Source organism: Ipomoea nil, unplaced genomic scaffold, assembly GCF_001879475.1.
Source record: "Ipomoea nil cultivar Tokyo-kokei standard unplaced genomic scaffold, Asagao_1.1 scaffold0302, whole genome shotgun sequence".
NCBI classification, from domain to species: domain Eukaryota; kingdom Viridiplantae; phylum Streptophyta; class Magnoliopsida; order Solanales; family Convolvulaceae; genus Ipomoea; species Ipomoea nil.
The window spans coordinates 3730042-3755159 of NW_017616730.1; the positions used below are offsets into that span (position 1 = coordinate 3730042).

Consider the following 25118-nt stretch of genomic DNA (forward strand, 5'->3'; position numbering starts at 1 on the left):
TTTTTTTTTTTTTTTTTTTTTTTTTTTTTTGTTTTTTAATTTGTTTGTATTAATTATTAAGGTTAAGACTAAAGATAATGATGAAAGTGATATTCCGACATATTTTAAGGCTATCTTTTCCGATTTAAGCTACATTATTCTGCTTTATCTTTACCTATTTTTTTCTACTTTAATCGCAAGATTCCAATTCAATCAATTCTCCTCAGTCTACTGTTTTACCGACTCTCCGCATGGATTCTCCGGTGGCTCTCCGGCGTACAACGTTGATTCCCGGCAGCCTCCGATTAAACCTTAATCCCTCCAAACCCTCGCTGTCGTTCAACGTCAAGACACGGGCAGCGAGCTCATCGAGCAAGAGCTACTCTAAGTCCTTTGATTTACTGGGGCCGAAATACCTGGCTCGGACTCTCTGGTTGAACGGGAACGGAAACGGAAACGGAAACAGAGCTTCGTCTAATGATGTTCCGTCAACCGCCGACGGTCCCGCCGGTGTGCTTGAGCCGAGCTGGGTGGAGTTCGTCACGTCGGAGAGAGTCAAAGTTGTGGCTATGGTGGGCTTGGCTTTAGCTCTGTGTAACGCCGATCGAGTTGTCATGTCGGTGGCCATTGTTCCGCTGTCGATCTCCCGGGCTTGGCGTCAATCTTTCGCCGGCGTTGTTCAGGTAAGTTCCTGTCTCTTTAACTCATATGATACATTTACTATAAACTCAGGCTACATCTTTACAAACTACATATTGTTGGTACTAACTTATTTTTGAAATAGCTTTTCAAAATAAGCCTTTATTTAAATTACTAGCTTATTTTGGGAACATTACTATACAGTGCTTATTGTTTATTACTAGCTTAAAATAAGGTATAAGCTCCTAAATAAGCTCTGTCAAACAGAACCATAGTTCTATAGATACATCCAAAGCCATAATCTGCAGAGAAGGCATCAAGAGGGGGGTTTGGGTTTATAGTATTCAACCTTCTTATATAAAAATGCAAATGCAAGTACTAAAGCAGTGTGCTATGTCTATTACAACATAAGCAGAAGCAAGTTTTTGTTGTGTTGTGTTGCTCTGATTGATGAATATGTATGTATATATACTAATGGCAGTCGTCTTTTCTCTGGGGTTACCTAATATCACCAATAGCCGGAGGGACTCTGGCAGATTATTTTGGTGGCAAAGTAGTCATGGCTTGGGGCGTGGCTCTGTGGTCTTTAGCCACGTTCCTAACCCCGTGGGCTGCAGAAGTTTCGATATGGATGCTCCTTCTCATGCGGATGTTGCTAGGCATTGCTGAAGGCGTCGCTTTGCCCTGCATGAACAATATGATTGCAAGGTATTTGGTTGTCATCATCTGCTAAATAGTACTAGCTAGCTATGTTTCTTGTAGGATCAAAACTGTGAACTTTTTCTTTCGATGTTTTGTTTTTAGATGGTTTCCTCAGACAGAACGCTCGAGGGCTGTAGGGCTTGCAATGGCTGGATTTCAACTCGGGAGTGCGATTGGACTCACGCTTTCCCCAATTCTTATGTCCCAGGGCGGGATATTTGGACCGTTTGTCATATTCGGATTATGTGGGTTCCTTTGGGTGCTAGTTTGGGTGTCTGCAGTCTCCAGCACACCTGAGCGGAGTCATCAAATCTCATTACACGAATTGCAGTACATACAGAACAAGGGACCGAGACATGCTGTTGACAGTAAAATGAAAACAGGCAAAGTGATTCCCCCTTTCAGGCGTTTGCTCTCTAAGCCACCAACGTGGTCTCTAATCGTTGCAAATGCCATGCATAGCTGGGTAACTTCTTTTATTTGTCGCTATTAAGTATTAACATTCAAAGATGAGTCTTTTGAATGTCTGTCTTATACTCAGCGTTAGTATCTTTGCAATGCAGGGCTTCTTTGTTATACTTTCATGGATGCCAATCTACTTCAAAACCGTAAGAAAACAAGACCTTAATTTATTTGTGTTTCTTTATCTCAGACTTGAATGACTTATATATAACCTTTGGAGATTCCTATTGCCCCTCCCTTGTAGATATACCATGTTGATCTCAGACAGGCGGCATGGTTTAGTGCCGTCCCGTGGAGCGTGATGGCGTTGATGGGCTATTTTGCTGGTGTTTTATCAGACTCAATGATCCAAAGTGGCATAAGTGTTACACTTACCCGCAAAGTCATGCAAGTATGCATGGTTATTCCTACCATACTTGTAGAATGAAAAGTTCATTGCATCTTATATGGATATTTTCTGCGTCTTTTTCTGTGTAGTCAATTGGTTTCTTTGGTCCTTGCACTGCTCTTGTTGGTTTAACCACTGCTCCAACTCCAGTAATAGCATCTGCTTGGCTGACTTTAGCTGTTGGCTTGAAGGCGTTTAGTCATTGCGGCTTCCTCGTTAACTTTCAGGTTTGTAAGAAATTCTCTCGTGTTCTGTTTCTCGTTTCCATGCTACCTAGCTAGTAACTGATCTCGGTTCTTCAATGACCAGGAGATCGCCCCCCAGTATTCAGGCGTTCTACACGGTAATTTCTCCTTGAGACTATACGATTTATTAGGCGTTTTAATGGTTATTCTTGCCCGTATACATATATATATATATATAGGTATATCGAACACAGGAGGGACATTAGCAGCCATCATTGGGACTGTTGGTGCTGGCTTCTTTGTGGAGTTGGTTGGCTCTTTCAAGGGATTTTTGCTGCTCACAGCATTTCTGTACTTCTCTGCTGCTGTCTTCTACAATGCCTTTTCCACAGGGGAGAGAGTCAACTTTGATGAAACCACTTAGATTCTAGGATGTTTTATCTCCTCCACCCCCATGGCTTCATACAAATCATGGGAAGAAGAAGATGTTAATTTCCCAGAAAAAAAATGTGGGAATCAATGTCTGTCACTCTGTCAAGAAGTCATCTTTATGAACTTTTCGAATAAAGATTTTCGTTTTTGGACTTCGTCATCTTTATCCTTCAATTCTTAAATCAAGAATAGACCAATCCCACATTCCCACTAGTTGGTCGCGGTTAATACAAAGTTAGTTTTTTTAATTTGAACTGGTTAGCAACTTAACCTTCTCCCTAAAGATTGAATTCTCAATCTAAGGTCCCCACACCCTGATTCAACAGAATAAAAGTAGTTCAATGATTCAGCAAACAGAATCAAATGTTGTGTGCACAAAAGATCTGTCCATTTTGAATATAACCTTCACTTTGTCGTTGCTGAGATTCAAACATTGATCTCTTCTTCCAAAGCTGATTTGTCTCCTTGTAATCTTTTTATCGACTAAGATTAGAATACAAAGTTTACCTAATGTACCCTCGTAAGTTGTAAGTGTCTCCCTCCAAAAAAGGATAGTGTTTCTAGTTGACAGTTGAATAATGCTAATTAACTTTCCCACGACACATACAACATTGACAAGTGATTTGAAGGAGTCACGCTGTAGTAAATTAGTAATAGTTGACACAAATATAAAGCCGCCTTTAGCATAAACAAATGATGCCAGAACGGACCAAGTAACACGCCAGTTCAGCAAATGAGAAAGCAATCGTCGGCTTCTCCCGCGACCACCGTCAGTCGCGATCAGCTCTGCAAATCCGCCATTACAGACAATCACAAAAGTTACCCTTTCTTCAGATTCATCAAAGCCTCCACAAGAAAACTTTCCGCCGCATTTCTTTTCTGGCGAAAGAGGCCAAACTCCAAGATTCTTGAGGGTGAGACCACTCAGACCAGGACAATCCAGAGCCCCATCAGGGACCTTTCATGTCAGTTACTAACCTTAATTACTGTCACTGTAGAAACTAATGATCCCGATGTTTGTTTGATTCTGTTTTTTTTTTTTTTTTTTTATTGCTGTTTGAATAGACAGTTCTGCCGGGAGCGAGAAGAAAGGTTTGGGGAGATTAAGGAACTCGAGCTCCCGAGGATCTTCTACTGCTGCGTCTGCCAGTGGAGAATTGGGCACGGTTGACTTGTCTTTCGATGAAATTTGCAAAGGAACTGGGAATTTCTCTGCGGCAAATAAGATTGGGGAAGGAAGATTTGGAACGGTGTACAAGGCGAAGCTCAGAGATGGATCTTGCGTAGCCATTAAGCGAGCTAGAAAGGTAGGTAAATATATTCTTTGTCAAACCACCATGGTCCATGAATTCAACAAGTTTAACTACCAAAAAAATTGCATTCTTTGTTGTCGAACCACGTAAATCTTGTCTTCTTGATTAGAACTTTCTGTCATTATTTTGAATTTTTGTTCTGGTTAATCTCAGTAGTACAGTTATAATATATGGGCAGGATAATTATGATAATCGTCTGACAGCAGAGTTCAAGAATGAGATCATGGTTTTATCGAAGATTGAGCATCTGAACCTTGTGAGGTACTATGGGTATTTGGAGCACAGAGATGAGAAGATCATTGTTGTTGAATATGTCAGCAATGGGACTCTCCGGGAACATTTGGATGGTAATGCAATGCAGTGGGAATTTACACCTAATAAATAGATTATATACCTATCTTGCTAAGATTTCTCAAGGGGTTTTGTATGGTGCAGGTGCGCAGGGAAAGTGCCTTGAAATGGCAGAGCGTTTAGACATTGCAATTGATGTAGCACACGCCATTACTTATTTGCACATGTACACAGGTATGTAGTATCTCGGGTTTCAGTCATGGTGTTTAGAACACGAGAGAAGTGTTATGAGGATTGGATTCATTCTTGTCTGTATTATATTACAGATCCTCCAATCATACACAGAGACATAAAGTCTACCAACGTCTTCATCACGGACAACTTCCATGCCAAAGTTGCAGACTTTGGGTTTGCGCGGTTAGCTGCAGAAGAAGATGCAGATGCCACTCACATATCCACACAGGTGAAAGGAACAGCCGGGTACCTGGACCCCGAGTACTTGAAGACATATCAGCTAACCGAGAAGAGTGATGTGTACTCGTTTGGAGTTTTGTTGGTCGAGATTGTCACGGGGAGAAGTCCAATTGAACAGACATTCAGTTCTGATGAGAAGCTAACAACAAAATGGGTAAGTTAAGCTTCTGTCGAGTGTAAAGAAGAGTGCAAAACATTATTGTTATAGTATTTTTTGTATAATTGTGTTTAGGCGTTGAAGATACTGAAAAGAGGAGATACTGTAATGGCTATGGATCCAAGATTACGAAGAAGTCCAGCTTCCGTTGAGGCAGTGGAGAAGGTACTTAAAGTGGCACATCTATGTGTTGCGCCTTCAAGATCGGGAAGGCCATCCATGAGAAAATGTGCAGAGGTGCTATGGAGAGTTAGGAAAGAATTCAGAGATCGAAGTGTACATTCCAGTGCTGCTGCTTCTGCATCTTACTACACAGCTTTTGTAGGGAAAAATTCCCCCACGCCCAGTGTTGATTTTAGCGATAAACTTAAGTTTGCTTCTGCTTAAACAACCCTCATTATTTGTTTGTACTGAAAACACTTGTAAGAAAAGGCTATGCCAACAACACACAAAAATACTAAATAAAATAATTATTGAGGACAGATTGCCACTTGCCAGTGAATAATTATTGAGAGTAAATAAAAGTGGGGTTAAGCTCTTTAAGTCTCAATACACACTAGTCTCAGTCCACAACCATCTAAGAAAAAGACATGCCTACAACAGATGAAGTGGGGGGGTTTTCATGGCGAAGGGGAGGCAGAATCGGACATAACAGATCTGGAATGAGATCTTGAAGATGGACTTGCACTCCTAGAATGGCTTCTAGAAGAGCAACTATCATAACCACTTCTCCTAGAACTCTTCCTGGGACTCGGAGAAATGCTGCGATAGGAGCCTCTCAAGTCCTTTGATGGCGGGGAGACGCTTCTCGAGTAGCTTCTTCTGCGGCGCCTTGGAGATACGCTGGGTGAGTAACTTCTCCTGTACCTTCGATACCTGGGTGGTGAGATACTCCGGGAGATTGAGCGATACCGTTGGCTTCTTCGGTAATAATAATCTCTATCATCAGGGGAGCGGTAACTGCTCCTCCTATAGTAGTAGCCATCATCAGGAGAACGGTACCTAGAGTAGTAAGGAGAGTTGGATGGGGAGCGGGACACAGATCTCGAGTAGGATCTACCACGGCCATATGGAGAGTAAGAGTGGCGGCTCCGGCGACTGTAATGTGGTGAATATGATCTGCGCCTGCGCCTATAATACGGGGAGTATGATCTGCTCCTGCTCCTGCTCCTGTCTCGCTCAGAAGAATATCGGGGAGAGCGACTCCTGGAATAACTTGGTGAACGTCGCTCTGCATTAATTAAAAGATATCGTCAGTGTTTCATACGGAGTACTAAAATTACCAAGTCAAAGCTCAGTATCAACAACAGAATTATCATACCGCGATCTATTCTCAATCCAAGATACCTCCCGGGAGTAGGTGTGCGGCCTCTTCTCCTCCTAGCCTGCACCAGTGACAGAGTATGAGATCACAAAGTAAAACCTCCAATGACTAAAAGCTTCTGAATGCCGAAATTACTATAGAAAAATTATATATAGTCGCAAGGCAACATTGCAAGGAAAAAAGAGAAATGCAGGGCATACAACCCTCTGACTAAATAGTCTGTTTGCGTGATGAGTTTGATTTGATTTGTTAATTTGACTTTGGTGAAGAGCTGCTCTACACACAGCTACCCTGCTGTCACAGAAACTTCAGGCGAAACAAGCAAACAACTTTCAAACTCAATAAAGCTAGGAGGAAGCAATGAATGATGTATTTATAGAACTATGATGTGAAAATAAAGGAGGTGTAAATAAGAGAGTTACAAACAGATAATGGCAGTTTACCTTCTCAACAGTGATAACACGACCTTCAAGCACAGACCGGTTTAAATACTTGATGCACCTATCAGCATCTTCAAGTTTGGACATTGTCACAAAAGCAAATCCACGTGATTCTCTGGTCCATGGATCAATAACAAGATGAACATCTTCAACCTGAAAAGAACACAACTCACAAATGCATGTAAGCACATGCCAAATAGGCACGCAGTTTTCTAAAAACTCTCATCAGACATAGCAGGCACGTCTGACAACTAAATTAACCAAGTTAGGAATGCAACATTGTATAGAAGCAAGATGTGTGGTTTTCCATCCATGCATACCTTTCCCTCAGAAGAAAAATGCTTCTCAAGATCCTTCTGTCTCACTCGGGTTGAAAGTCCAGTTACATACAAATTATTCCCAGGATTTTCAGCATCACTTGAGTACCGACTCCTGTCAAACATACCAAATACACCACATATTAAGTAAAAAACACAGAAAAATATTATTCATATATATCCTCTGAAAATTTAGATGGACCAGAGCAATGAAGTGACCTTGATGGGCTCCTTGATACAGATGGGGACTTAGAGAGTGACCTTGAGACAGATCTGCTGTAATGCTTGTACGAAGGAGAGCGTGAATACCTGAAGGAAAATTAGCATTATTTAGCACAATGAAGGAGATGACAACATATAGAGCATAGAGAGAAGAAGAAAATATCAACTTCAGAACACACCTTGATCTTTTGGAGTACGACATCTGTGAAAAGATAAATAAAACTAAGCTTGTTAGAATCAGTGCATAATTTGATAAATCATAAATTGTTCTTCAGGGTAATAGAGTACTGTATTATATTGTGATATGTTAAACAATTTAAACTAAAAGGTGAAGGTCTCAGGCACACAACATAACCCATCAGCAAGAAATGATCATTGAATAATATGTAAAACAAAAATGCACAATATTATAAATAGATTCATAGTTTAGCATTTACATAAGAAGTTGGACCCACAGATTAGAGGAAGAGAAATTTGATGCCAAACTTAATTTTGTATGCTCCATTCTTGTTTCCAATTACTCACAAGCCAAATAATAAGAAAACTATTTTCATGACAATAAGCATGTCTTACTGGGAAATTCCCTCCATTCTTGTTTCCAATTACTCACAAGCCAAATAATAAGAAAACTATTTTTCATGACAATAAGCATGTCTCACTGGGAAATTCACTTCTGCACAATAGTTGTAATACTCATTATAATGTCTATTAGACAAATTTTGCAGAAAGGATCTAAAAGAATTAAATTGCTACAATTTATGGCAGATGTGACAAACAATTTCCATTGGTTAGGTTAAAAAACATGATCGTAAAGAACCAATGAACAAAAAACTCAAAAATATCATAAGGAAAAGCTTTGGATCGAAGAAAAGGATAATCAAGGGTAACCGTAAAATACCAAACCATCTTTAGGAACGCAAGAATTCACATCATTTCCACTTAATCCAACACAATAATATGCACCCCATAATAAAATGCTATAACATATTAACATCTAATATTCTAATCAAATCAATCGAGCTTCAATTCCATATAAATAACACATGGACAAATTCGACGCAGTATACAGAAAGATAAATATAAATACACAAACCATAATCGTTTCAGAAATTGAAGCAGAAATCATAAGAAATCGAGAAGGACTTACGTTAATTAGCTTTCGTAGAACGACACAGTTCTCTTCTTCCGGGGGGACGTCTGAGGCTCTGAGATATGAAGACTCTCGAATAGTCTGGATCCGCACGGGTAGGGACAGTTTATACACTCCGTTGGGAATAGAAGTTTCTGGAGTAGCGGATGCGAAATTTCATTTAAATATGGTTAAATTTTTCGACAAATTTTTATGTGGATCATGGTTCAGACTTCATAGTGCTGGGTGGACTATAAAAAATATTTTTAATATTTTAAAAATATATTATTTATATACTGAATATACATTATATAAAATAATATATTTTTAGTATTCAAATAATATATTTTCTTCGAATATTTATATATTAAATATACATTATGTAATAGTATATAAAATAATATATACTTTCAATATTCTTTATGGTCCACACCGTTGTTTAAATCAATCCATACAATAACAACTCAATTTTTCCTTTGCCGTCTTCTACTGATTCTCTCTATGAGCGGCCCACCAATATCGATAAATTATTGTGTGTACCATAAATATCAAATATATTTCTAATATATTAAAAATACATTATTTTTGTATTGGATGTACATTATATAAAATAATGTATCATTAATATATTAAAAATGTATTTTCAAAAAATGTATCTTACGTACATAAATAATGTACCATTAATATATTAAAAATATATTTTTTATTTATGGTTCACACAGTTATATGAACTATGATCCATGTAATAATGATTGGTCAATATCTACGTCAACTTTTTAGCCCATTATTACATATGGGCCGTTAGTGTTGTCCCCCCAACGTCCCATTCTAGCTCAACTAATGATTATGACAAATTATACCGTGCGCCAGGGCGCACAATGTATTGTGCATCCTGTCCAAAACGATGTAGTTGAGCATGTAAAAAAAAAAACTTCGCTGAGTTGAGTGCTCAACTCAATTGAATTAGATGCACAACTCGGCGCCTAAGGTGTCTAGTCAGCCGATTAAAAATCGCATAGGACTTAAATCACCTCAACCTAGGGCCCCGTTTGGTTCGCAGAAAATATTTAAGGGGAAATGAAATTGAAATTCCATGGAAAAGAAATTACCGGGAAGATTAATTACATTGTTTGGTTGGTGAAAAATAAATTACTGTGAACATCGATTCCATTGTTTGGTTGAGTTTGAAATTGTAAGGAATAATGAGTATAAAGACAATTATACCCCTACATAATAATAACAACAATAATAATAATTGTAATTAAGAAAAATTGATGAGGGTATAATTGTCCTACTTGTTTTCCATGGAAAACAAAATACCAAGGGAGACCATGGAAAATGTTTTCCTCATTTTTTAGGAAAATGTTTTCCATGAACCAAACAAAAAAAAAAATCTATGGGCCGTTTTTTTTTTTGAAATAGTTTTCCTCAAATTCAAGGAAAACATGCCCTAGGAGGGCCTAGCACCTAATCTTTACAAGTGTTTTTTTTTTTTTGAATGTTACTGACACTATTACATTGTAGTATCTGTTCATATACTTTCTCAATCTACTGAAACACAAAGAACCAATAACACGCCTCCACTGAGGCTCGAACTCGTAACCTTCCAAATAGAAGTCCAACCCGGATACCATTAGACCACATAGTCTTGGTAACAGTACTTATATTACCTAAAATGAATCTTCAGTAACTTAAAAATAAACTGATCATAGTCCATTGTATAATTTGCCGTATCAAATCAATAGTCCAATAGCAATCTTGTGTAAATCCTTACTCAACTTGAGATTGGCCTTGTCCTTGTTCTGGTAGACACAACTCACACAAGCCCAAATGTCACTATAAATAATTAAATACGATTGCAACCCTGTGCAAATCCTTATTTAACTCAAAGGAAAATACTACTTTGATTCCAAGTCTTATTTCTTCATTCAAAATTTTGATATTGACATTTTTTTTTGAAACTCACAAAATGAAGATAACTTATCATCTCTTATCACATTATGGAGTAAAAGTAAAAGTAGAAATTGAGAGTTCATGTAGTAAAACTTAAACTCAAATTCGACCTTGCCCTTGTCCTTACAAAGGGCAGTCAAGGGCAATCAAAATTATACCTAGGTACATTCCAACCCTATAAAATTTTTTACTCAACTTGAGACTGAAATCTAATATTTTTTTGTTGGGTGTGATGAAGAAAAAAGACAAACAATATCTGAAAATATACATTAGTAAAATATACTCATGTGTAATAACCCACTACCCTAACTTTGTCATGGTAGATCATAGATGGTGGTCCAAATTATATACAGCCTCGGCTTTAGCAAATAGCAATCATCATGTGGAATACTATAGATAAACACATTGTAGAAATTTCAAATTGGCATTAATAAGATTATCGGATCACAAGACCACATTTCGATTATGGTTCTAAACCGAAAGTTCACGGTTCTTGAAAATGACAAATCAGAAGCGCTAATTCGAACTGATTTTTTTTTTAAAATTATATTTTCTATTTTTAAAACAATTCAAATTTAACATTTTTTTTTCGTTGGACATCCCTACCTATGAACTCATATATGTTTACTTATTAAAAAGTTCTCTAATTTTGGAGAGTTCTGTTTAACCTTTTATTTTCTAAAGTGGTTTCTATTTGTGCAAGTGTGTGTCAATCAACCCTTCAAAAAAAAATTTGCAGAAACAAGATGTACCAAATGTATCACTGAAATGATAACGCAGATAGTGGCTGCTGGCTTTTTTTAGTTTGGAACCAGAACTAGCCGTTTCAGTTCTTGATATCATCAAATCGAAACTGAAACCTTTTGAATTCCAGTTCAGTTTCTACACTACCCTGTTCGTGGTCATATCCCTACATCGGATTGCTCTAGACAGTATACTTTCAAATCTCGGAATATGAGATGAGCGCACAGTGATGAGGAACGCAATGTGAATACATTAGTTTCCAAATGATGAAACAATCTGGTAATTTTGATTTACACTGAATAGGTGTACCATGTTGAATATTTCTACGGTTCTACCTATGCAATTGTAAAATCTCACTCAATGTGTCTTCATATGGCCTCTTGGAGTGGTAATTCTCTTCCTGAGTACTAGAATCATAAATTTCTGTCATACGTATATTACAGTAATTGTTCATCTTTACTGTTTATTCAAGATTCATCAACTAATGAACTGGAAGAGAAAAAGCATCAGGCCTATATTACCAAAAAGGCATTCCAGGATGCTCCTTCAATAAATAAATCCCCTCAGCATACCCAAGTGGAATGACTATTTGCAAGGAGAGCAACCGAATATTTCACAAAAAGAATTTCCAGATTGAGGCTATTCAAAAAAATCCTTAGCTTCGTTTAATTTCTCATATGAAGAAGAATCTCTTGACCTGCCATTAAAATTTTAAAAAAAAAATAAAAAATAAAAGAACAGTTATTATAAATTATATAGCATAGTTCAAAACAACAAAATCAGTAACCATGATGTTGTAAACTTTTCTTACAATCAGTTAGAGAAGAAAGGAAAAATAAAAGCACCAAATCCTTCAGCAAGTTGATGACCTCATGTCAAATACACAGGTTCACAATCATAAGCAGAGGATTAAATTGAAAGATGACTATAGCTTGTAGAAGACTGTTTCTCTCACAAAAAGATTAGTGTAGTCAGACTCCTAGAAAAAGAAGCAAATCAAACTAATAGTTGGACTGCAGGTCTGGGAAGGAAGATGTGCGTGGACCAAATTACATTTGTTTTCAGGGTTTGTTTCCAAAGCTTAGCTATGACATTTCCTAATGATCAATGGTGCGCACGTGGCTACTATGCGGCTAGGCTAAACTCAACTAGCAAACTGAAATCAGCATATTGCCACAAACATGTTTTGAGTAACTCAGCCGACTAAACAAATTGGCAGACAAATAGCACTACTGGCTGTATAAAATCTAGACTAGATATTAACATGCTTATAGAAAATTAGGGAGGGTTCTAGAACTAGATTAATAGCCATAGGGTCAAGTAAATCTCCACCATCCATTGAGGAAGTGGAATGACTATAAATACGGGGATCATTTGCAATTAACCCCAACAATTCGAGAGTTCAAGCAATCCAAGTTCCATACAAGGCTTACGAGTTCTTTCTTAAGCTCGTTTACTTAGCATCACTTCCGAAGGTCGAGCAAGGCTAACTTAGCTATTGGATGTCGTTATCGAGAATGAGTCCGAGACATTATACTACCAATTGTCAGTGACGTTGGCATGAAAGAAATACAAAACCAGCAACAGTAATATCCTATTTAAGAGTTCTAGTGATTCAAAATCTATACAAAGATATATATGTTTAAAACATTAACCCTTTGTCGTGATGGAATATGTACTTACACGCTCAAAAGTCAAAAACATGATAACATTCCATAATCCTAGTCGAGTGAAATTGGGAAGGAAGCCCTTATAGAAGGCAAAAGGACCCTGCAAAATGCATTACTCACAATAAATTAACGAGTAACATCATTTGAAATTCTCAAACCTCTAACTATTCATATGATGTTCACATATCAGTCAAGATCTAGTCGTCTTCACTAACCAATGCATCAAAAAATAAATATTTTAAACCAGACAGAAAGTAATTTCACATCTATGAGCTAATGCACACAGCCCACCATAACTTTGAAATTTGGACCAAAGATGATTGTATGTAGAAATTCTATAGAGACAGGAAATGACACAAAATTGACGGAGTAATATTCAAGTGTTGTATTGTACTAATTATCATTACTTGATTCTTCAATGTCTAACTGGCAACTTATACATATCTATCTTATAATTACAGTTACAAGGCCCTAAGGAGAGAAGAAAGACCAGGCAAACTCAGAGACATGATAAGTTCCAGAACCAGGATGAATTTCAAAAGAGCATCTAACAATAAATCAAGAGAGGTTAACTTCTTTTTATTGTCAAAAAGGATGACTTTTCCTCTAAATTTTTTGTTGTAAAAACAAGTAAATTACAATATATGCAATTGATGATATTTTTCATGATTTTGCCCATTGTTTGTTGAGAAGAGATGGCAGATGCAAAAAGAAAAAAGCAGTCTTTGTGCACATTGTGGATGTCATTAAAGTGCTAAAAGGGAAAGAAGTATACCTCATTCTTTAAAGTTTTGAAAAAGCAATCCAAAGTGCTTTTGTAAAATGAATCTCCCATCATTCTAGATTTCACCTAGAAAAGAGAAAATAATTATACGCATCAGATTATCAGCATGGAATGAACAGGTACATATAGTCCAATTGTTTTCCCCATCTCCATCCTCAGTAAACTTCAAACAGAACTACCCACTTTGTGTTGTTTGGTTATCTGTAATATTATTATACATGTGACTTTGCTGGTATATACTATAGATTTCACTGAACTTTCAGAATGTACTTGATTAAGAATTTGAAGAACTTGACACAATAGAAAACTAGAGATTCAGAGGATAAATTGGAAGAAAGTTAATGATAAACCATATGCTAATTATGTTTTTCATCCTGGGGGATATGCAAGCTCTTTTAGTGCCTTAGTGAGGATGTCAAGTGTTAACAGTCTACTTCAGTCAAGTATTTTGTTATCCGCTTCAAAAGCATTACTGCTTAAGATATTAGTTTGGCCACATCCTGGGAATATTTCGCAGCAACATATTACTGTAATAAGCAACAAAATAGTACATCAGAGCACGATAAATATATGATTCTATTTTTCTTAGGAATTTTACCACATCAACAGGAGAGCCAATGCAAACTGCAAAAAATCCCGCACCTACACCAGCTAGAAGATGGGTTAAAGCACTATCAGTGAACCCTGGAATTTTTAAGATTGTCTGCAAAAAGAAATGGTAAAATATAGTTATTGCACTGGTCAAGCTTGTGAAATACGACAATATGATAATGCTTAATAGTTATTGAATAGAGTTACTGATATGATAAACTACATTCAGTAACTGCTAATGCTTAATACGAATTAGTAAATAATAAGCTTATCCATAGAAGAAAAAAAAATATTATTACCTCTTTAACATGATCATAGCTAGCTAGCTCAGCAGCATTTATAATAGCATTTCGTGCAATATTTGGCCCAAGCCCTGTCCATAGAGCTGTCAATCCTTCCTATAATTTTAAACAGTTAAGCTCAAACTTATAAGGTCAACCTGGTTATATAATTGTCCTTCGATACCTGTTTCACTATTGTATAATATGCATCCATAGCTCCAATATAACGCCTAGGTGCACCAACAGGTGCTTTACTCTCAGCCTGAAGTCGAACTTTCACAAGATCAGTGGGATTAGCCACAGCGATTGCAATAGCACCTTTCATGCAATAAAAATCAACTTTAGTTATAAAGTGAAATTACAGCTAGAGATGAAGTTTAGCCCTAAAATTTTAATAACTTACCAGTTAATAGAGCAGCTAGTATTTTACTGAACAAAGAAACTTCTCCAACATGATCACTGCCTATGATGAAGGCCTTAACCTGCCAAACACACATGTAAATACAAATAGCAATGAAGAAAAATAGCTCAACAACAAGAAGTTGAACACTCACAGGCTCATATAACCCGATTCTTAGGCCCCCGTAGAGAAACTGTCGATGTAAGCCAGGTATAACGCCCTTCCAAAGGGCAAGAATTCCTTCCTCCTTAGCAATCGTCACCATAGTACCCAACAAGCCCTTATACTTAGCTCCACCGCCTCCTCCGTCCCCTGAATGGCCTGACGCCGCCCCCTTTTGCAGCTGTAACCTAACTTTTGCTGTGTCAAAAGGTAGAGTACAGAACTGCCACATATCAAAATCAATACAAACACTTCAAATTTTAGCATCACCAAACCACAGCCATTCTACAAATCTAACGCCACCGTCTCGCCGACAGCACTAACTACTCAACAGTCAACACGGATCACTAAATAGCGAAGCGTAACACTGACATTGTGGACAGAAACAGTGAAAACACGAAAATGAGGTGAAATTAAATCGGGAAATTACCTCGGCGAAGCAGGCAGCGAAGGCGCTGCAAGCGAATATTCCGGCGAAAGAGATCTCGTACGCCATTATTGGAAAGCAAAATCCAGCGGCGGTCGGCTTGCGCGGAGAGTGTTTAGATGTGCATGAAGAGCGATTAAGAGTGTAATTATGTTATGATGAGTAATTAACAAGTAAAGGCGTAGACGATAGGCTTCGTTTGATCCCTCTCCACTGTGATCGGTTGAAAGATTCTCCCCTATTGGATCTGCCTTCGCCAATCGCCGGTGTGGTAGTTTCAGATGGCGTCTGCTGCTCCGCTCCAACTAAAATGCATGTGCAGCTTTGGTTAAAGGTATCAAAGTCAAATGAGTCTGAATAAATGACTGTCCCTTGTATATTCCAGATTTGCAGTGGAATTAAACAACCATTTTTTTGGCTTCCTCGTACACAGTACACACTGCACCACACCCTTTTAAACCAAAAAAAATAGAGAGAAGGGTCAAATAGGCCCCTAAACATTTTGCTAAAAGTCAATTAGCCCCATGAACTTTTAAAAAGTTCAATTAAACACATGAACACACGATTTTTGGTCAATTGACCCCATTAGCCAGTAACTTCTCGGATAAAAGTCGGTAATTGCCCATGTGGCGCATCACATCAGCGTTGGATTGCATACTTGGCTACCACATGAGCATAAAACTAAAGAAAAATTAAATTAAAGAAATAAAAAAAAAAAGTTTTAAAATCACGATTCAACTCTAAATTCTAATTCTTTAATTTAATTTTTTGTATTTATGCTTATGTGGCAACCAAGTACCCACTCCAACGCTTATGTGGCGTGACACGGGGGCAATTATCGGTTTTTACCGGAGAAGTTACCGGCTAATGGGGTTAACTGACCAGAAATCATATGTTCATGTGTTCAATTGAACTTTTTAAAAGTTTGTGGGGCTAATTGACTTTTAGCGAAATGTTTATGGGCATATTTGACACTTTTCTCAAAAAAATATCAAGAAAAATGACACTTTTTATGTTTATAACACTTTTTTTTCCCTAATTATTCATGTATCTATATTTAATTTCTTAGTTATTAAAAGTAACCATTTTTTTCTCTTAAAATATCCAGGTTGTTTGGTTGTTGAATTGAGATTTGAGTTGATGCAACTTGTCTACAAAAAGGTGGGACAAGTCATAATAGTTCGACACAATATATTGTGTTGTTCGAAAATTTTATTTTTCTCCTCACAAGTTACAGTTTCCCGTGTCCAAAAAATTTGATTGCCTGATTGGTTGCTTTGAATCTAAGGACAGTGGTTGCCATAAATTCATTTCACCATAGACATTATTGAGAAAAGAGGTTATTAATTTATTATAGATAATAACTAGTCACTTTTATATTATATTTTAATTTTAATAGAATCAGTAATATTAAAAAATAACTAGTTATTTTTATAGTCGGCCAGATAAAAATATCAATTGGCGAGCACATGTCAAAGTGAAGCAATCATTATTATATGGACCATACTATCAAATAATGTACATTTAGTACACAAATAATGTACTTTTAATATATTAAAAATGTATATTGTATTCAAATAAAAGTATATTATTTGAGTACTGAAAGTACATTATTTTGTATAATGTTTAGTACACAAATAATGTATTTTTAGTATATTAAAATATACTTTTTGCTATGGTTCACACAGCACTGTGTGGACCATGATCCACACAATAATTTACCCAAAACGAAGTAATTGGGCTGCTATCGCATTGGGCTTCCAGCCTGTATTAACTACGGCCCATTTTACAAAGCATAGATTTGCACATTGTGCTCAGTTGGCATGTAGTGACTTCCCATCATGAAATTGAGTTTTAATAGAGGCGATGTTGACTCTTTGTTGTGCATGTAATAGAGTCAATAGAAAAAATCATTTGCACATTAGGATCTGACTCAACAAATTATACTGTGGATCACAAATAAATATTTACTTTTTGTATACTGAATATTCATTTTAATGTACTAAAAGCTCATTTTTAAATAATAATATATCAAATTATGAATTTTAGTATACAAAAAATAACAATTTAATATATTAAAAATGAGCCGTGGTTCACCTTACAAACTATGGTACAATGTTTGCTCTGACTCTCCACCAAAAGGCATTCATCCTCTTTCGATGCAACATGCAAGATTATATTGTTGTAGGTTATCTCTCTCCTCTTTTTAATAAGAACTCTCTTGCCATTCTCCCTCATTCATATCCTTAACACAAGAATGTAGATATAGTCTAGTACAAAGTGTAGAACAAATGGGTTTAATAAACTGTTCTGATAAATATATTTTGCAATAGCAGAACTGTTAATTATATCTATAAAACAGAGACTGCGATTTGTGTGGACGCTATTGCTTTAACTGCTTCAGTACACTCGCATGATACTGGTGTAATTGGACACAAGCGAGAAAACAGTAGAGAGTCTTCACTAAACGACCACAAAGGCACTTGATGTACCTGTAAAGTGTTTAATGGAGCCTAGAAGAGACTTTGCAGCACCAAAATGCCTAATTCTGTATACACCAGGAGTGGCTGAGGAGGGTATTCTCCATTCTATGGTTGCTTCACTTCTAGGACTTAGTTTAGCGGGTCTTGACCAAATAAACCTAAGACAGAAGTCATCATCGTCGTAAGCAGGAAGCCAGGTGTCCTTTCCTTGGAGGATCTCCACAAGGGCAAATGTACCCTCGGTCATGAGGTCATTTCGGGGGCATGCTGATTGGAAAACAACTGTCACCAGGTCGCCCCTCTTCGCAGTGGAGTTTTTAGGAACATCTGTCACGACATCTCCAAAGCTAGTGCCAAGTGGTGTTGTATCCATTACAACTGGTGTCAAGAAGCTCAGCTGCTTGTCTAGTAAATCTGGAGGATTGGGGCCTGCTTCCACGGACAGACCAGTTACCATGGCCTTTGCAAGCTTCTTAAACTCTTGAATGTAGGCATTCAGTGTATGTGGACCATACAATGTCGAGGCACCCTGAAAATGTTCAAATATATGGATACTTAATAACTTAAATAGATTTTAAACCATGTACAAATTCTGAAAGCGGTAGTAATAGCTCCCTCCATATCCCAAGCCTAAGTATTTCTGTTTCTATAATTCTATATACCAGATTTTTATTTTTGAGTTTTAACTTTTTAAACAGATTGGAGTAACATAAAGAAATTAGTTCCATGTGAAGGTAAAAAGCGAGTGGCATGTATGATGTAACACAATTGTGTTCCATAAATCATGTTGTAACTCAGTCAACTAACCTCATATCTTTGTATCTCATACTCCTCATACGTAGTAACATATTGTGAATATGTATTAGTCAACCCAGCTATCACAACATGAACATTACTGTTGAATTCTGATGCGGCACTTGTGAGCACTGTTTTTATTGCATCTCGTAGACGCCTCCCAGCCATTGTAGTGAATTCTAATAGAAAACCAAACAGATGAAAATACTATGACTGCCAAGTAGCAAACTTACACATACAGTGATACAGATTAAAGGTAAACTTCGATCAAAATTAGTTTTAAGGTGTTTTTAGAGGAGGTGACTGCAAAACTTCAGGATCTTTAGACATTAATAAAATAAAAATTGGAAGCACAAATATTTCTACTCAAAAATTTGACCTTTGATACTATGAAGATTGAGTTATGAAGAACATAACCATGACAGTGAACAAGACAATGAACAAGACACTGAATCCGAAAAATACCTCCAGGTACACTGAGAATTACAAGCTGCCCTACTCTAAAGATCTGGATTGGAAGTATTGAAGGCTGCAAGAATCATTAAAAAAAAAAGTAAGTTATTTAGGTTACTCCCTGACTCCCTGTCATTATTTTTGGTAAATAAAATGGAAAGGAGTGATGGTTCCTGCAAACCCACTGAACAGTGGCAATGGCTTATTGGGACCAGTGACGGATCCAGAAAATCATTGAGTGGGGGCGAAGTTTAAATGACGATAGAAATGTCAATGACAAACTATCAAACAACCATAATAAGGTTAAAATACAAAATACATTATAAATTACAATAGAATGTTTTTGATAAATTACATGATAGTTAGGGTCGGAGCCAAAAATATACTTGAGTGGGGTGAAAATGTGAAAGTATTTATGACAAAATATGAAACATAATCAATTAGATAAAATAATTTGAATAACACTATATTCATAAATACTTTTTAATTTTAATTTCTTTTAGTTAGATCAACTTTAAGTTTTTCTAAATTAATTCGAATACAATGAAGTATAATATAAACTTGTATACACATTAATTAAATGATTCATAAAAAGTAGACTAAAAGAGCATTTGATTTGTTATTTAAATGATTCATAAAAAAGTAGACTAAAAAAATATTTAATCTATCTTGTGAAGGGATGAAAGAGAAATAATAAATGAGAGAAGATGAGAGAAAGTGTTACTAATGAGATTTGCATTGAACCTGTGACATAGGCTTTTTAACATCAGATTTAGAGTTAAACCAACTAATATACTCAAACTATTAGTAATTTAAATATAAATATGGATTTAATATAACATTTAATGATATATATGTATATGTATACATACATATATATAAAGGGGTGGGTGGGGGAGGGGGCAGCTGTTGCCAGCAAGGGCAGGACTCAAAGGTCACATTCCAACCCCATGGGTCAAACAGCTATACCATCCCCACCAAGCTATTAGGAAGCAACTCAGGAATATGCATGATGATGTTTCTATTGATGATATATTAGAGCTAAGTGGCATTGGAAGGAAGAAACTCACAGCCCAATCATAAGGCAACTTCATTTCTCCAGTATCGAGCAAAATAGGTTTTGGTTTCTGACACTCCTCTTGTTCCTTACCAGGAGTTTTAAGTAAGTCGCGTACCACTCTCCAAAATGCATTTCCCTAGGTAATATCAAGTTTGAGAAAATGAGTACATTTTAGCTCCATTTGCTACTCTGATAGAACAGAATGCACATAGTTTATCCAACTTCAGTACCTGGTCATCACCCTGTGTAAAATCAAAAGCACCAGGACCATCAGTTGTACCAGCAGCAAATGCAAACCCCATGGCAGCAGGACAGGTTTTCACAACTTCAGTACCACCACCTTCTTTGGGAATGGTCACTTCAAGGTTGGAGAAGTTCAGATAGGTGTGGCGGTAATCAATTTTCCCCTTCAGCTGCTCTGATGCAGAATTGAAAAGTTCCACTGCTTTTTTAAATTGTCTCTCCCCAATGATACGGGTACTCTCAAACTCATCTGGGTATCTGGCACTCATGCAAGAGAAGAAGTTATCATCCATTTAAAACTAAATGGGAATCCTAAATAGTGTAAAATTCATAATGCATACCCTGGTCCTCGTCCATAACATAACTCATTTTTCCCATTACATGTACTGGTATTGAAATCACAAGGTAACCCTGTATCAGTACAGAAAGCACCAAGTACATTTGGACTAACGTCACCACAGTTCGTTTGGCAAAATGCTGAGACAAATCTAGGCTTGTCAGCAAGCCTGAGTGCAGACCTTACACGTCGAGCAACACTCGTGAGCCTGGTAGCTCGCTTACCCGAAGAAGACTGGAAGGAAGCAGCAAGTTCCAGTAACTCATGATCTGCATTATAATAACACCCAATAGTTTAGCAATTCAACCCTTAGCTCCATTTTCTACAAAATGTTCATCAACATAAGATATAACTTTACCATCAAGCATTCATCAACATACATTTTCTATTTAAAAGCAACTCAAATTTAAGAAAATAGTGCAGGTGAAAACTCCAAAGTAGTCTTGGATGAAAACCAAACAATAGAAAAATACTGCCCTAACCTTTTTCCTTCCAATTTTCAATATGCTTCTATTTCTTTTTCTTCCTGAATATTCCTCTGTTTAAGGTCCAGGTCAATTACCTTTCCTTCAAGAGTAAAGAAATTCCTTGTTCCAACTTAATAGTTGTTACATTAAATCATGTAAGTCCACAAAAGCATATTGCACAAATCTTGTATGCACATTCTTTAATTCACTTAACTACTTAAGTAAACAAAGTTCGAGCAAACATAGAATCATCTGCAGCCAGTCTTAAGGAATGAGAAAAGTCTTCTGTAGATTACAGGATTCATGTTTATGAATGCAAGTAGTGTCAAACAGTGCAATCAAAGAAGCTCTACAGCTTGAATTAGAAAAATCTTCTGCAGACTACAGACTTCATAATCATAAATTGAAGCAGTCTCAAGCAGTCTTTCATATTTTGATTCCAAGAATTATGTCATGTGCAGTAGAATAGATAAAGATCTTACGCTTCTCATGAATAGGGATGATGTTTGAGATCCTTCTTGGCAATTTAATAGTTTTGGTTACATGAGAGACCTCGGTTTCAGTACTATTCTGGCTGAACCAGTCTTCCATAAATCGAGCAGCAGCGCCTTTGTTGTCTCCACTTATTAGAGAGTTTGTACGGCTCATTGAAGTTCCATGGGTAGCAAACCAATTAAAGCTACCAACTGGACCCCAGTCATCATCTACAAACTTTAGTAGGGTCATTTCTTTATCGACATCATACTTGTATTTATTACGTTCAGCAGAGGGATTATTCAGATATGCACTAGGACTGCGGTTCACACCAGCATCCAACAGCTCTCCTGTTTAATAAAAGCCGAAAACGAATAAGGATAATATGGTCAGGTAAAGAATAGGCAAACAGCGAAACACTCCAATATAAAATGTAGCAAAAGGAAGCTATATGAAATGTTACTATAGATAGGCAAAGATAGCCTCCCCACATTTGTTTTAGCTACTTTTTGTCAATGCTGAACAAATAGAACATATCCCCCTAAAAAACATGAGGTAGTGAGAAATAGGGATCAATGCTGGGTACCCATGGAGAAGGCAGGCAGAACATTCCTTACAGAGGCATTTGGTCAATCTAAAGAAAAATTACCATGAATAAAGGAGAATAGGATAGAAATGGATGAAAATATCCTGTCTAAAACTATGGCATGCATCCTTAAAGTTATGATGGAACATTTGCACAGGTTCTTTCTTGAAAATCAGTGCGTCCCTAGCACATGTTATTACTATGGAGTGTTAAACATTCTGATTACAAGAGAATGTATGGATACTGCCACAGTGAAATGATAAACGCATACAGGGTTAGAATGGGAGAGGAGAGCAACTCCACACCATTACCTTTATTAACAAATATTGATCCAGGTCGCAGGTTTTCATGAGCTTCAATGATGCATTGCTCAATTCCATCGACAAGAGCATCAAATGACTGCCGGACAAATCCCAGTGACGTTACTATATACACTACGTACTGTAGATATCCCCCAGGGCCAGAATGAGTGTGAATGCCACTAATGGCAACATTCTTTTCTGTGTAGAGGTCCCCATACCTGAAGAAGAAAAGATACTTATGGTAATAAGTTTTTTTGTTAAGTTACAGTTGGTTACTTAGAGCATATCATCAGTCATCAGAATATAGAAGTCCAAAACCAATTAGCTTTAGAGAATTAAATAATGGGGCAAAAAATAAGTAATAAGGTTTAATTGACTACCTTTCTTTCAACCTCTCAAGCACTTTAATGGTTACAATCTGTGAGGCCATGCAAGCATCAAGATTTACAAATAGAATGCGGTTTCCCTGTGGTTCTGCTATAATAAATGCACGAGCTCTCAGCCTGAAGTGAACTCCAGATGCAATCTGTTCTGTGTTAGCATACCCCATCATGTTAGCATCAGCTGCTGGCCCTGTGATATCATAGCTCCCAAGCCCAATTAAGTACTTAGAAGCTGCATCCACTTCTCTGCCATCTATGTGCAACAATAGCAGTAGCAGGTACGACCAAACATTCAGTCTCCGCATGTTGAGCTTGAGAAGCGAACCTAACCCCATCACTTTTCCCACAACAAAGCTGGATCACAGTTTAACTTATTTAAACATTTTTCTGCATCAAGTCAACCTCAGAAAATGAGATAATGTTAAACACTTACGCATCCTCTAAAACTAAAAGCATATATCAAATGGAGTATCCTAACCAAGTAACCAGATAACCTGTTATCTGCCTAGAAATGTAAAATTATTTCAAGCGCTAGTAAGACAAGTTGAACTAAATAGTATTTAATCTAATTTTAAACGACTGCAACAAATGATCCGTCAAATTTCAAAAGTAGAGCCATGGACCATATCATAGCACTGAACAAATTTGAGGCCTGAACTAGCGAAAAACGATAAATAAATAAATAAATAAATACATACACACATATATATATATAGATATAGATTTAGGATCATATGAGAACACTTGCTTAGGTGAGAACAAATCGTGTGCATCCATCTAATATTTTTTAATGGTCTAGATTAGATTAAGTATGTGCGAACGCGAATAAAATGTGTGCAACCGCAATTAAGTGCGTTTGCACACATTTAATTCGTGTTCGCACACACTTAATCTAATCTAAACAATTAAAAAATATTAGAAGGATATTTGTTTTCAAGTTCTCACCTAAGCAAGTGTTATTATTGGAACCCGACTATATATAAATCTATATATATATATATATATATATATATATATATATATATATATATATATATATATATATATATTCCACAATAAATTACTTAAGTAAAAAATAAATATTATTTTGCAATATATACATAGATAAACGGAGAAAATGCTGGAACAATTCAAATGTTAGCGGCTCGATAGTCAGAAATCAGAAATTCGAGGTAAAACATACTGGTTTCTACTTCAATGCTGAAGAAAATAAAGGTTTCAGATACTCACGTACATCACTGCAGAAGACAAATCGGATAAGACTCATGATCTCGCATTTTCCCCAATAAAATTACTTAGAATATATTTTATCGCAGTATATACATAGATAAACGGAGTAAATGCTGGAATATTTACATTTTAGCTGCTCGACAGTCAGAAATCTTAAAGTCCAAGTAAAACATACTGGTTTCCACTTCAATGCTGAAGAAAAAAAAAATCAGATACTTACAGATATCACCGCAGAAGACAAACAAACCGGAGAAGAATGACGATCTCGCGTCCGATCAAAGCGATTGAGCGCAGAAGAGGAATCCGAGAGTTGCACGTTTGTGTTTAGCCTGGCTTCCGCCTCTTCCGATTTCAGTTCCGTCGAAGAATCGAGTTCACGGGCTGAGAGGGAGAGATTAAGTTGCGGTTTACTTGAGCTTAGAGAGAATAAATATAGACTGTTGTTTGCTCATTAGCGAAAGAGTCAAAATAGCAGCGGAATTTCTTGTTGCTTAGTGCTCACTCTGTGGGTAATTGTACTATTTATGGACAATTGTGGTAGTTGAAATTTCATTGCCCGGTTTATCGATCAGGATAAACGAAGCTTCTTCCTCTTCCCTTTCTGTTTCTTTTTTTTTTTTCTTTTTCTTTTTGTTGCCAGTTTTGCCGGATGCGTCCCGTAATAGAATTCACACTGCCACTTTTGTTGGGACAAAATTGTGGTATGGAAGCAAATTTTTATTCTAAATTATTTCTACATTTTCAGTTCGAGTAATTCACAGTTAAAAGCGTGACACATTTATATTTTTAAAAGATTGATAAGTTTTTAGGATGTTATAAGTATTAAAGTGTCATTTTTT

General features: G+C 36.7%; 5 protein-coding genes across 8 annotated transcripts; 2 read left to right on the forward strand and 3 right to left on the reverse strand.

Moving 5' to 3' along the window:
* The first annotated feature begins 68 nt into the window (after nucleotides 1-68).
* LOC109163641 (probable anion transporter 4, chloroplastic) lies at nucleotides 69-2940 on the forward strand. Of its 2 annotated transcripts, none has more exons than XM_019312391.1 (8): nucleotides 69-662; nucleotides 1100-1326; nucleotides 1381-1786; nucleotides 1884-1928; nucleotides 2027-2173; nucleotides 2260-2397; nucleotides 2480-2513; nucleotides 2595-2940. In XM_019312391.1, exons 1-8 carry the CDS (start codon nucleotides 231-233, stop codon nucleotides 2777-2779), a joined length of 1614 nt encoding a protein of 537 aa, XP_019167936.1. In that variant the 5' UTR covers nucleotides 69-230; the 3' UTR covers nucleotides 2780-2940. The 2 variants fall into 2 exon arrangements, with proteins under 2 accessions (XP_019167936.1, XP_019167943.1); XM_019312398.1 differs by having other exon boundaries at nucleotides 72-662; nucleotides 1423-1786.
* A 513-nt stretch (nucleotides 2941-3453) lies between these two features.
* Nucleotides 3454-5502, forward strand: LOC109163653 (calmodulin-binding receptor-like cytoplasmic kinase 2). The gene is made up of 6 exons (XM_019312409.1): nucleotides 3454-3752; nucleotides 3853-4094; nucleotides 4279-4447; nucleotides 4536-4625; nucleotides 4718-5019; nucleotides 5098-5502. Exons 1-6 carry the CDS (start codon nucleotides 3521-3523, stop codon nucleotides 5407-5409), a joined length of 1347 nt encoding a protein of 448 aa, XP_019167954.1. The 5' UTR covers nucleotides 3454-3520; the 3' UTR covers nucleotides 5410-5502.
* A 33-nt stretch (nucleotides 5503-5535) lies between these two features.
* On the reverse strand, nucleotides 5536-8572 carry LOC109163661 (serine/arginine-rich splicing factor SR45a). The gene is made up of 7 exons (XM_019312420.1): nucleotides 8473-8572; nucleotides 7505-7527; nucleotides 7323-7412; nucleotides 7107-7218; nucleotides 6790-6939; nucleotides 6344-6407; nucleotides 5536-6253 (listed from the first exon to the last, which is right to left on the reverse strand). The coding sequence occupies exons 2-7, from the start codon at nucleotides 7525-7527 to the stop codon at nucleotides 5643-5645; spliced, it is 1050 nt and encodes a 349-aa protein (XP_019167965.1). The 5' UTR covers nucleotides 8473-8572; the 3' UTR covers nucleotides 5536-5642.
* Nucleotides 8573-11381: 2809 nt separating this feature from the next.
* Nucleotides 11382-15928, reverse strand: LOC109163671 (mitochondrial uncoupling protein 2-like). Of its 2 annotated transcripts, XR_002051318.1 has the most exons (10): nucleotides 15470-15928; nucleotides 15032-15262; nucleotides 14881-14959; nucleotides 14662-14795; nucleotides 14496-14594; nucleotides 14204-14308; nucleotides 13597-13671; nucleotides 12835-12921; nucleotides 11673-11848; nucleotides 11382-11558 (listed from the first exon to the last, which is right to left on the reverse strand). XR_002051318.1 is itself a non-coding variant. In XM_019312432.1 (9 exons), exons 1-9 carry the CDS (start codon nucleotides 15533-15535, stop codon nucleotides 11825-11827), a joined length of 900 nt encoding a protein of 299 aa, XP_019167977.1. In that variant the 5' UTR covers nucleotides 15536-15928; the 3' UTR covers nucleotides 11382-11824. The 2 variants fall into 2 exon arrangements, 1 of the variants encoding a protein (XP_019167977.1); XM_019312432.1 differs by having other exon boundaries at nucleotides 11382-11848.
* Nucleotides 15929-17669: 1741 nt separating this feature from the next.
* LOC109163713 (neutral ceramidase-like) lies at nucleotides 17670-24901 on the reverse strand. Of its 2 annotated transcripts, XM_019312448.1 has the most exons (11): nucleotides 24500-24901; nucleotides 24233-24287; nucleotides 23047-23436; nucleotides 22676-22884; nucleotides 21787-22128; nucleotides 20842-21106; nucleotides 20488-20758; nucleotides 20268-20393; nucleotides 19210-19273; nucleotides 18757-18923; nucleotides 17670-18478 (listed from the first exon to the last, which is right to left on the reverse strand). In XM_019312448.1, the coding sequence occupies exons 3-11, from the start codon at nucleotides 23382-23384 to the stop codon at nucleotides 17930-17932; spliced, it is 2331 nt and encodes a 776-aa protein (XP_019167993.1). In that variant the 5' UTR covers nucleotides 23385-23436; nucleotides 24233-24287; nucleotides 24500-24901; the 3' UTR covers nucleotides 17670-17929. The 2 variants fall into 2 exon arrangements, with proteins under 2 accessions (XP_019167993.1, XP_019167992.1); XM_019312447.1 differs by lacking the exon at nucleotides 24233-24287 and having other exon boundaries at nucleotides 24500-24900.
* Between the last annotated feature and the right edge of the window lie 217 nt (nucleotides 24902-25118).

What these genes read in the sequence shown, in the direction of transcription:
- LOC109163641 (XM_019312391.1), top strand. Translation starts at nt 231, where the DNA reads ATGGATTCTCCGGTGGCTCTCCGGCGTACAACGTTGATTCCCGGCAGC. An exon ending in ATGAACAATATGATTGCAAG is followed by an intron (nt 1,327 to 1,380) that starts GTATTTGGTTGT and finishes TGTTTCTTGTAG; the next exon opens with GATCAAAACTGTGAACTTTT. An exon ending in GCTTCCTCGTTAACTTTCAG is followed by an intron (nt 2,398 to 2,479) that starts GTTTGTAAGAAA and finishes TTCAATGACCAG; the next exon opens with GAGATCGCCCCCCAGTATTC.
- LOC109163713 (XM_019312448.1), bottom strand. Translation starts at nt 23,384, where the DNA reads ATGGGGTTAGGTTCGCTTCTCAAGCTCAACATGCGGAGACTGAATGTT. An exon ending in CTTGAGAGGTTGAAAGAAAG is followed by an intron (nt 22,885 to 23,046) that starts GTAGTCAATTAA and finishes TTTCTTCTTCAG; the next exon opens with GTATGGGGACCTCTACACAG. An exon ending in ATGAGATACAAAGATATGAG is followed by an intron (nt 18,479 to 18,756) that starts GTTAGTTGACTG and finishes GAACATTTTCAG; the next exon opens with GGTGCCTCGACATTGTATGG.
- LOC109163653 (XM_019312409.1), top strand. Translation starts at nt 3,521, where the DNA reads ATGAGAAAGCAATCGTCGGCTTCTCCCGCGACCACCGTCAGTCGCGAT. An exon ending in CCATTAAGCGAGCTAGAAAG is followed by an intron (nt 4,095 to 4,278) that starts GTAGGTAAATAT and finishes ATATATGGGCAG; the next exon opens with GATAATTATGATAATCGTCT. An exon ending in TCTCCGGGAACATTTGGATG is followed by an intron (nt 4,448 to 4,535) that starts GTAATGCAATGC and finishes TGTATGGTGCAG; the next exon opens with GTGCGCAGGGAAAGTGCCTT.
- LOC109163671 (XM_019312432.1), bottom strand. Translation starts at nt 15,535, where the DNA reads ATGGCGTACGAGATCTCTTTCGCCGGAATATTCGCTTGCAGCGCCTTC. An exon ending in GCTATGATCATGTTAAAGAG is followed by an intron (nt 14,309 to 14,495) that starts GTAATAATATTT and finishes TTCTTTTTGCAG; the next exon opens with ACAATCTTAAAAATTCCAGG. An exon ending in TCAAAACTTTAAAGAATGAG is followed by an intron (nt 12,922 to 13,596) that starts GTATACTTCTTT and finishes TGCATTTTGCAG; the next exon opens with GGTCCTTTTGCCTTCTATAA.
- LOC109163661 (XM_019312420.1), bottom strand. Translation starts at nt 7,527, where the DNA reads ATGTCGTACTCCAAAAGATCAAG. An exon ending in TCGTACTCCAAAAGATCAAG is followed by an intron (nt 7,413 to 7,504) that starts GTGTGTTCTGAA and finishes ATTTTCCTTCAG; the next exon opens with GTATTCACGCTCTCCTTCGT. An exon ending in GTGTTATCACTGTTGAGAAG is followed by an intron (nt 6,408 to 6,789) that starts GTAAACTGCCAT and finishes TCACTGGTGCAG; the next exon opens with GCTAGGAGGAGAAGAGGCCG.